The sequence below is a fragment of the Coturnix japonica genome, unplaced genomic scaffold (assembly GCF_054131305.1).
Source record: "Coturnix japonica strain WE unplaced genomic scaffold, WE-NBRP24 Scf049, whole genome shotgun sequence".
NCBI classification, from domain to species: Eukaryota; Metazoa; Chordata; class Aves; order Galliformes; family Phasianidae; genus Coturnix; species Coturnix japonica.
In genome coordinates this window covers 721,506-731,227 of record NW_028188952.1, presented here as the reverse complement: position 1 = coordinate 731,227, position 9,722 = coordinate 721,506, and the positions used below count along the sequence as shown (strand labels likewise).

General features: G+C 51.2%; 1 protein-coding gene across 1 annotated transcript; it reads right to left on the bottom strand.

The window, feature by feature from the left end:
• Positions 1-3,565: 3,565 nt before the first annotated feature.
• HOXB1 (homeobox B1) lies at positions 3,566-6,532 on the bottom strand. The gene is made up of 2 exons (XM_015885602.3): positions 5,741-6,532; positions 3,566-5,025 (listed from the first exon to the last, which is right to left on the bottom strand). The coding sequence occupies exons 1-2, from the start codon at positions 6,342-6,344 to the stop codon at positions 4,700-4,702; spliced, it is 930 nt and encodes a 309-aa protein (XP_015741088.1). The 5' UTR covers positions 6,345-6,532; the 3' UTR covers positions 3,566-4,699.
• Positions 6,533-9,722: the final 3,190 nt, after the last annotated feature.

Here is a 9,722-nt window from a genome sequence, read left to right as displayed (position 1 = left end):
TTTTTTAACCCCAAATAATTTTTCAAAGCAGCCTCCTGGCCGGGAGTGCTGAGTGTTGCCTTCATGAGGGCTGGCTGGGACACAGAGACCGAGGCTTGACCCCATCTCTGGTCCTCAGGCCAAGCTGGGCCCATCTTTGGGTGAATTCATTTCAGGCTGAACTTTGTGTGAACCTGAGCCCGAGGGGAAGGGAACCCGACAGAGCAAGGCTGACAGAGGCAAGTTCTGAGCAAACCCATCAGCCTGAGTAAATAGTGAACAAATCCGTGTGAAGGCTGGGATTGAAATGGAGCTGTCAGACCAGTGTAAACTGAAAGGATAGGTGAGCCCTCTGAAGAGAGGGGAAACATTTTGTACACTCATTTCTGCGATTGTTCCTTCCACCCCCAACCTTTTGCCCCAGACCTCATTTCACCTGCCTAAGAGGCTAATGCAACCCTGAGGCTGCTCGGCACTCAAATGCCTGTGTTGGTGGAAGATAATAGCCGGGGGGCAAGGAGGGGAATGAAAGAAGGAAGGGGACCGCTCCGTCGAGTGGTGCTTTCAGTGTAATGAGCAGGGAGGGGTGTAGGGTGGGTTTACAGCTGAGATGTGACACGGCATAGCAGGACGGAGGTGCCTCGATTTCAACCCAGGTGACCTATGCGGTCTCAGCTCTCGAAACCAAATATGCTGTCCGTTGGATATCAATACAAACGAATTACACCGTCTGTAAACATATATAACCCGGAGAAACGCTGGTGTGCCCATCTCCTCGGGTAATGCTGGGGAACATTCCGGGGCAATGGGGGGGGGTGGGGGGTGGGGGGTAATTTGCCATAGTGGGGGGCTGAGGGAGCTGCACTCACCCATCTCTTCCTGCAGCTCTTCGGCTCGATCCTCCCTGCGTGGCAATGACACCAAAAATCATGCTCGCCTCAAAAGCACTGAGAAAACCTATCAGGCATGAAAATCCCTTTTGCTTTACCTGATCCTTTGGCAATATTCGGGTGTAAGCAAGTGTGTGGATCCTTTGCTGCCTTGGTGCTGCTTGCAGAAGATGGATCATTTCAGTCCCACTCTGGTTTTGCTGAGCCCTGTTGCCCCTCACTTCAAGGCATGAAAGGCTTTCAGGGGTCGGCAATAGCCCGGCACAGCCTGAATCCACCGAGGGAAGGTGGAGAGCCCCGGGAGTGCTTCACACCTTAAGTGCGAAGAGGCTTTGGAAACAGAGTTAACAGCAACCAGCAAAGAGGAGTTGAAAGTAAAGAAAGTCTTCGGGGTATTACTGTTATTATTTTTTAATACAGTGTCTTCTTCTGAGATCAAAAGGGCCTCGCGTTGTGAGAACAAATGCTCTAAGAGAAACATTTCACACCAAGGGGTAAAGGAACAGATGGCCCTGGGGTATCAGACCGATCAGCGGGTTTGCCCCTCGGGTCTGGGAGCAGAGCCATGGGAGAGGGGCAATCCTCGTCCCTTCTTTATCCCCTCCTCCCGCAGGGGAACAGCAGCTCCAACACAGAGATCGCCGTTAATAATTTACAAGGTTACTCCGTTTTAACTGGGGTTTTCCCTTTCCTTTGGGATATTAAAGGCATTAATCTCCATTAAGACGCGGCTTTGTTTGGAAGCACATTAGGGGGATTTGGCTAATTTTCCTGCCACGGACCCACGGACAGACACACGTGGAGATGTGAGAACAGCCACGTCGTTGTGTATCAGTTATACACATAGAACTCAGATCTGCGATAAAAACAAGCTGCGGTGACAGGGCTGAATATCGGCTGGGAGTTCCGCACGTAGAGCTGGGGATGTTTGAGGGTGCCAGTGCCTTTGTAACTCACACCGATGTACTTCAGTAAGAAGAGGAGCTCGTGTCCCATAGGGACACCCACGTCGGGTTACCTATACTTGTGGGCATCACCACCCCACTCTCTTAACCCCTTTCTCGGAGCGTGGGGCGGACACGCGTGTCATTCTCTGCTCCCCAAAGCTGCCGTGATCGCAGATCCCGACCAGACCTGTCCCTACGTGGCCTTTCCATCCGGCTCCTGCATCCCAGCAGAGAGTTTCGGGCTTTGGAGACAAAAAAGGAGCGTGAGAAACTTGGAGGGAGAACTCGGAGAAAGAGATGTGAGTTGTGTGAGATGATCCCTGTGAAAGGAACCCGGCTTGGCAGCTAGGGAGGCAAAGGGAATGGGGCGAATGGGGAAGCCCGGAGGGGGTTACATATGTAAGGAGCAAAGGCACCGTCTTTTGCGGATCCTTCCGGAGATTCCCTTTGAGTTTCAAATGGGAGCCGGGAGCCTTTGTTGTGCCCGACATCGGCACTTCGGGCACCTCCTCTTGGCCCGAACTTATCGCTCCTCCCTGACTATTCGCCGTGCACCGATCCGTGCTCACCTGGGGGGGCGAGGGGAGCTCCGGCCCCTTCCCAACCCGAAGGCGAAGAGACAACGGGGGGACAAAAACATCCCAGTGAAACCCATGAGCTCAAACCCGTTTCCACGAGAAACCAAATCACACAGACTCAATCGCATTGGTTCAACGAAAAGGTTAAAGCAAGCTGAACTCGTGGCCAACACGTTCTGAAGCCAGCGTGGCTGCGTTGTTACTTTTGGATCTCACTCCCGTTGTTTCGCAAACCGCTGGAGTGTAACAAAATCCCCCTTTTCACCTTTTCCTCCTTTTTTTTCCTTATCTCTGTGCTAATTGGACACTCCAAATCTATTCTTCCGAGCCAGAAGAAGTGAATTATCCGGGGCAGGACTATGCTGCCGTGATAGAGCGATGCTCATCGCCTCCGGACGGGCAGGGCTGGGCCGCATATTGCAGCAGGTACTCGGTTCATTCCTGCCCTACGAACTCCCTCACCGAAAAGGTTTGCAAATTTGACGGAGCCAGAACAATAGTTTCTCCTGGCAGCCCCTTTGTTTACTTGTTTAGAAATCCCAGAGGCGTTTCGAGGTAAAAAGGTCAGAGCTATATCCGGATCTAGGCCCCCTCCCTCCGCACCCCGGCATAGGGAGGTTCGGGCGCTCCGCCCGCTCCCGTGTGTGTCTGTGCTTTGCCAAACAGCCCTTCTGCTTTCGGGGACCGCCTTTGGGAGCCGAAGACATAAAACTAAAGTGACATTTCGTTTCGCTTCGGGTTTGGGTCGGCTTGACGGAATTGTTTTGTATTATTGAGAAAGTCGCCTCTTTCCCACCCCCCGACCCCCAGCTCCGTTCCAGTTAATGTCCCTGCTTTAGTAATGCAGATGTGTTTCCTCGCTAGGATGCTGATAATGAGGATGATGATAACTTTCTGCTCTCATCAGGCCCCTTTTTTACACTTTATGTAGTAAAATAACTCCCCGTGGGGAGCAATGCGTTTCTGCCCGATCCCGATCGTGCAGCTGCGGGTGCCATAACGGAGGTGGGGGCCATAGAGACCCCCAGAAATCAAGATGGAGCATTTGACTTGGAAGCTTTGGCAGCAACCTGAGACCTTTTCCTTCCTCCTCCTCCCTCCAAGCCCGGCTGCTCTCCCCGTGCATTTTCCTGGGTGTGGGAGCTCGCCATTCCGCTTAGAGCCGACAGGATTCGAATGTGGAAAAAGTAAACTTTATTAAACTGAGGTAGCTTCATTTCGAAAAACAGAGCACGGGGAAGGGAGTGGAGGGAAAACAGATTCCGATTAAGAAACCACAGGCTTTTCAGGATGACCTTTTATCCCTTTAAAACAATCTTTAACGAAACTCGCCGTGGTTTTCACTTCTCCCTGCGCTAAAGCTTCTGGTGGCAAAGGGTAACAACTGGCCGTGGTTAATAATGTTTCTTTTTATCGGACTCCGATAAACCTAAGGGGCTGGGGATACAAGGAGCCGTGCGGCTTCACCCCAAGACTTGAGGCTATCGAGACGTCCAATAAACAGCAGTCAATGCGTCGGGGCTGGGGGAGCGCAGTGCGGACCCCTCCCCAACCCCCCCGGCCTTCACCCCGTGCACGTTCACACTCGGTGCAGCAATGACCGTTGTCCAAAGCACCCCGGGCTCAGCCTTCCCCTTATCTCGTTTTATCTGATAGCACAACGCTCCCACCCCCAGGATCAGTAATACGGGCGGACAGCGCGTAGGAAACCCTGTCAAGCGGCGGTAGTGCAAAATGGCAGCAGAGGAGTTGCATTTTTGCTTTGTTTCTTTTCTTTTTCGGGTCTTCCCAAAGGCTTTCAGCGTCTTGGGCTCTTTCCGAGATACACAGAGTAAATATAAAAGGGAAACAAAGCCAAACTTTTCTTTTTTAACCACATCGAGGGGAGGAATAATACAGCAAACTCAGGATGCGTGCGGACAAAAATCGTTGTGCACATCTTTAAAACGGGAAAGAACTAAATTCGTTTTCAAGTTTCTGTAGTTGAAAGTGCAGTTCCTATTGGGAAGGGAAGAAGGGAGAAACGTCCCTGAGACAAACGCCTATTGCTAAGGATAAATGAGGACACGGCCGCTCCTTTGGAGTCCAACGTTTGACGGAGGGTCTATAAATTAAGAGAGGAAGGCAAAAGGGGAATGGGCAGCGCACGGGTGGAGGCGGCTGGAGCCAAAGGGGCGGCTCGGAGGGAAGCCGTGTGAGGCCGGGGCTGTGCGGGGCAGTGCGGGTGGGGCTGCGGGGAGCAGAGGGGGGCAGCAGCCCTCGAAGGCAGCCCCGACCTGGTCGTTGTGTCCCACGGGACCGCGGTTCAGGAGGACACGGAGCTGGGGGAGGCCTCAGGTGAGGTGCAGTTGGACTGATCCGAAGCTTCACTCGCTTCCTTTCCGGATCTGGAAGCAGCAGGAGGAGCGAGACCTTCCTTTTCCCTTTTCTTCTGTTTCATCCGCCTGTTCTGGAACCAGATCTTGACTTGGGTTTCGTTGAGCTCCAATGTAGCGGCGATTTCCACCCTCCTGGCCCGGGTGAGGTACTTGTTAAAGTGAAACTCCTTCTCCAGCTCTGTCAGCTGCTTGGTGGTGAAGTTGGTGCGAATGGTGTTGGGCTGGCCCAGCAGCCCGTATTCCGACACTTTAGCTGTAAGGAGCAAAAAAACAACAGGGCAGAAGCAGCAGAAGGATGGCCCTATATGGGCCTGGGGGTCCTGGGGCTGTCTGATTGAGTGGGCATCCCCTGTGCTGCGTGTTGGACCCCCACCTCTCTCAGCCTCCCCTCAGCACCCCTGGCTTTCCAGGCACAAAACCGGGAGGGAAACGCTGCCCTGGGATCTGCAGAGCGTCTCCTTTCTCTTGCAGTCATCCCAGCTCCCTGCAAAGTTCCATGAAACTTGAACGTGCGTGGGAGGGAATGGAAGGGGAGGGGGAGAGGGGGGACAGGGGGAAGATGGCGGGGGAGAGGAGGGAAGTTCCGGATTTAAGGAAGGTTTTCGAGAAGGATGTTGAACAATGAGAGAGGTGGAAACCACCTTTGTGGAGGAAGCAGGAAACTGGGAGCGTTTCCTATTCGGAGCTCGGTTTAAACTGCATTGGGCCTTAGGGCAAGCGAGCTCAGTGACCCTCTGCCAGGTGTGCCTGGAAAATCGCTAGCTGTTTTTTCTATAGAGCTGAAAAATAAGAGTAAAAATATGTCTTCCTCAAGCAAAGGAGCCCAACTACCTCGAGCAGAAACCCCAAGGAAGACAACATTTCGTATCAGGGCTACAGAACGGCCCCCCCTTCACGCCCACCCTTCTCAGCCCGGATGGGGACCCCCCCCCAACCCACCCACCAAGCCCTGCGCTCCCCAAACTCACCTGTCTTGGGGGGGTTCCTCTTCACTTTCATCCAATCGAAGGTCCGCGCCGAGCTGGCATTGGGGCACGGCTCGGAGGGGCACGCGGGGTCTTTGTCCTCATTTAGGGAAGGCGAGAGGTTGCCGTAAACCCCAGGCAAGTAACCGGGCTGCTCCTGCCCGTAAAGGTGCTGCTGCTGGTATTGCCCTACGGCCCCGCAATAGCCATCAGCCAGGGGGCCAAGGTGGGGTCCGGAGCTGGAGGAGTACCCGGCCGCCTGGAAGTACACGCCGTCCGAGTCCTGCTGGCCGAGGTAGAGCTGGTGGTGCCCGTAGCCGGGGCTGCAGTTCTGGGTTGGGTACCCGGTGCTCGGGGCAGCGGCCGAGAAGGGCACGGAGCGCCCGGAGGTAGCGGGGAAGAAGCCGGGACTCTGCGGGGGGAGGTGGGTGGCCGAGACCGTGTTGCCCCCAGCACCGAAGCGCCCTTCTCCATGGTAAGTGTCACTGGAGGGGCTACCTGAGCAAGAGGGGAAGGAAGGGGAGCTTTGCTCTAAATGATGGTAGGCGCCCGTCCCACGGTTACAAATTGCATACTCTAAGAAGGAGTTCATCCTAGTATTGTCCATCTGCCACTGATGGAGGAGGGTCAGCCTGTTTTGGGGGGGATTCCGCCTGCCCTACAACCTTTAGATAGTATGTCAAAGCTGTAAAACTTCCTTCCATGCATCGCTGGCCCTCGAACCCCGGAGCCTTCGGCGGGGCCTGGGTGGGGGCGGGGGGTCCACGTGGTCCACCCCCAGCCCAATGAGCGAGGGGCTCCTAAAGTTTGTCACATCTCTGAGCTCATCCATCAAGGAGATGACATTTACATGACAAAGGGGTTTCAATCAAACCCTGCCCATCAATCTGATAACAACACGAATACGTCAAAATCTTTCCTCAAAGACTTAAAAAAGAGAGGAGGGAGGTGGGGTGCGGGGAGGTGATGGGGAAGAGGGGACTGGGGGGGGGAAGAGTTAGAATGATCTACGACTGTTTTAAGTGCTAAAAAGGCTCCCAAGTGATGTGGTTAGCCAAATTCAGCAGAATTTCCCCTTCCCCAACTTAATAAAAGGTTTTCTCCGATCTTAGCTTCATCTGAAAGGAAGACAAGGGAAAAAGAGGTAGGGAGGTCTGACTGCTTCCTCCCTTCCACAGCCCCAACTACAAAAGGATGCTCTTTTCTTCATTGTGAAACTCTCCCTTGAAAGTTGAACATATTTGGAACTTCCTGGGCTAAAACTCCTACGAAAAAACTGCTCTATGTGTCTTAATTAATAATAAAATCACTCTGGCTTTGTGTGCAGGGCCAGTATGGGTGAAAGCAACGTAATTAAATCTGTATTCTAATGAGGAGTTGAAATAAAGTTAGGAAGACAGAATGTCTTTTGTTGGAGAGACACCATGCCCAGCTTAGCAATCGGAGCAGAGGAACTAGAAATCACATATGTCTCTTTACTAACCCCACCGATCTTTCTATCCATCCTTTCTCCCATGTACCGACCTGCTTACACATCCACTTCTGAGAACAAGAGATGCTTTTAAGGGCTGTAACCGGTGGGTTTAGGGGCTGTTTTCCTACATCGAACCTGCTTTGACCTTTCCTTGAGTCTGTTGTGATCCTGGAGATTCCCTCTAGCAGATCCCATCTGATGAGTAGGTGGAAAGGCATTGACTTCAGCCCGGCCACTCCACTGCTCAGAGAATGGAAACATAGGTAGGCAACATTTATTTACTTGTTAGCAAAGGGAAGACAAGAGCACCCAACAATATGACGCCCACAGTCATTTGTTACTTGTCAGGATATTTACTGGTTATTCAGCCTCTAGGAAGAGCCAGGAGGGCCTTTTTTTTTTCTTTCTTCCCTCCTTAAATCGGGCCAAAAGTTCACTTTGAAAGGCATAAGCACGTTCTTTAATGCAAGAGCTTTGGTGTGGCTGATGCAACCCGTTGGGATGGCATTTGTTAAGCAACTGCAATAGCATCAGCCCTCCTCCCGTCTTCAAACGTCCCCTAGAGAGAAAGTGAGCTTTGCCCAACTGCATCTCTCGTCCCCAAATAAAAAGAATAAGAAGAAACTATTTCCACTGCTGTGCTTCTATTTATTCATGTATTCTGCAGACTTTGCTGATGCTGAGCAATTCAAGAAGAAAATACTTTAAGTTACAAACGTTCTCACAAACTGGATGCGTGATTTTTTGTTTCATAAAACAAGAGAAAGTGCAGAAGGTGATTATGAAGATTCAAAGCAACCATGATGTAATTTCCTCTGTAAGAGAAATCGGTTTCCAATTTGATTCCAGGAGTGCCTTCTATATTATGTTGTGCTCGCTCTTAAATTGAATACATTCTATTTAAACGATGCTCACAACGATGATTTATGGATGTGAAATGAGAAAGGGGAGGGAAAGATGTTTATTTCATCCTCAAAGCCATTGTTTCACTTTGTTTGATAACTTTGCATCATGTTCTCACTCTGCCTTTAAAGTACAGGGGGATGCTCTGTGTTATCACAATACAGCTGTCCCCTGGAGCTTCAAGATGAGCTCTGAGAGAGCTCATTACAGTGGCCTTATGGAGGAAAACGTTTTGCTATAAGAATCCTCTCAGCGAAGACTAAGCCGGAGTTTAGACCTGAAGCAGCTCCTTTTGCAGATGGGAAAATCCCATAGGATGGGATCGAAATTATAGACGTGAAATAGAACAAACCGTCCGAGCAGAGCAGGGGTGAAATCTTTGGGCTCCCGGGAGCAACTCCAGATCCTGGCACAGCTTTATAGGGGCTCTGCTCCCTTAAAGTAACACAGGCTTCCCCAAAATTCACTGCCTGCAGACGCTGTGAACACACAAATGCACCGGGAATCACTTTTCCAAGTTTCCCTCTTAGCCCTTTGCTCTGGGACTGACAGCAAATCACCGTCATTATTATTAGCGGGTTTAATTCCCCTTACAGAGAAGGTGGGAGACCGTTTGGCTCTCAGAACCATCCCTTCATAAAGCGAGGGTGAAAGAAACACCCGATTATCGGTAGCAATCCATCGCCTGGTGGATCTAATGCTGTCATTTGTTCCATTAAAACGCCCTTTATTGAAAGCTGAGAGAGGGGAGGTGGTCAAAACATCCACGTTGTGGAAGTGGAAATTCTCTGTTTGCCAGAGCTCTGCCTTCTACCGCTCCCCCCCTCCACCCGAAAGGAGTTAATTAGCCGTTCATTATGTCTACGGCTTCATTTTCACTCGCATGGAGGAAGAGAGAAAGACACCGTCCGGGAGGTGCTGCTGCTTTTCAATTGGAAGGATTAAAATAGAATTTCTCGAGCTGGATGAGGACAGAAGGCGAATGGGAAAAGAAAACGTGTTGTCCAGAATAGTGCTCGATTGGTTGGTGCGAGAGCGAGGAAATCCCTTTATTAGCAGCTGCTTGGCTGCATGTAGGTGCCTTGCTGGTGTCCTCAGCCTGCAGCCCGACCCCTTAGTGATGTGCAGGACTGAAGGCCTTCAGGAGCCTCTGCTTCAGACCTCGGGCTTATAACAGAAGTTAAGTGATTGAAAAGGCTCCAGAGCATCCAGAATATTCAGATGCTTCCCCTTCGAGTTAAATATAAATACAGTTCTCTGCTGAGAAAGTTTGTGTCTTGCATAAGAAATGCCCCTGGTGGATCCTGGCCATGTCATTTATAAACATGTGTCCGTCCCTGACTTCGTTATCACCAGAACTCACAGCATCCAAATGATGCATATATTGGAATCTAAAAACGGAGGGGCGAAAAAATAACTCTAATAAGGAAAACTGGCTTCAAAATTTGGGAGACCGAAGAAACTTTGAAGGAGTCATTGGGATGAACTACAAGCACGGGGCTATCTCGAAGCTGAAGAATGAACGCTGGACAATTAAGATAAGAGAACAGTTCTTATCTGCCTCGCCCAGGAGAGAGCAGCACCGGGACAGGAGCCTACATAGACAGA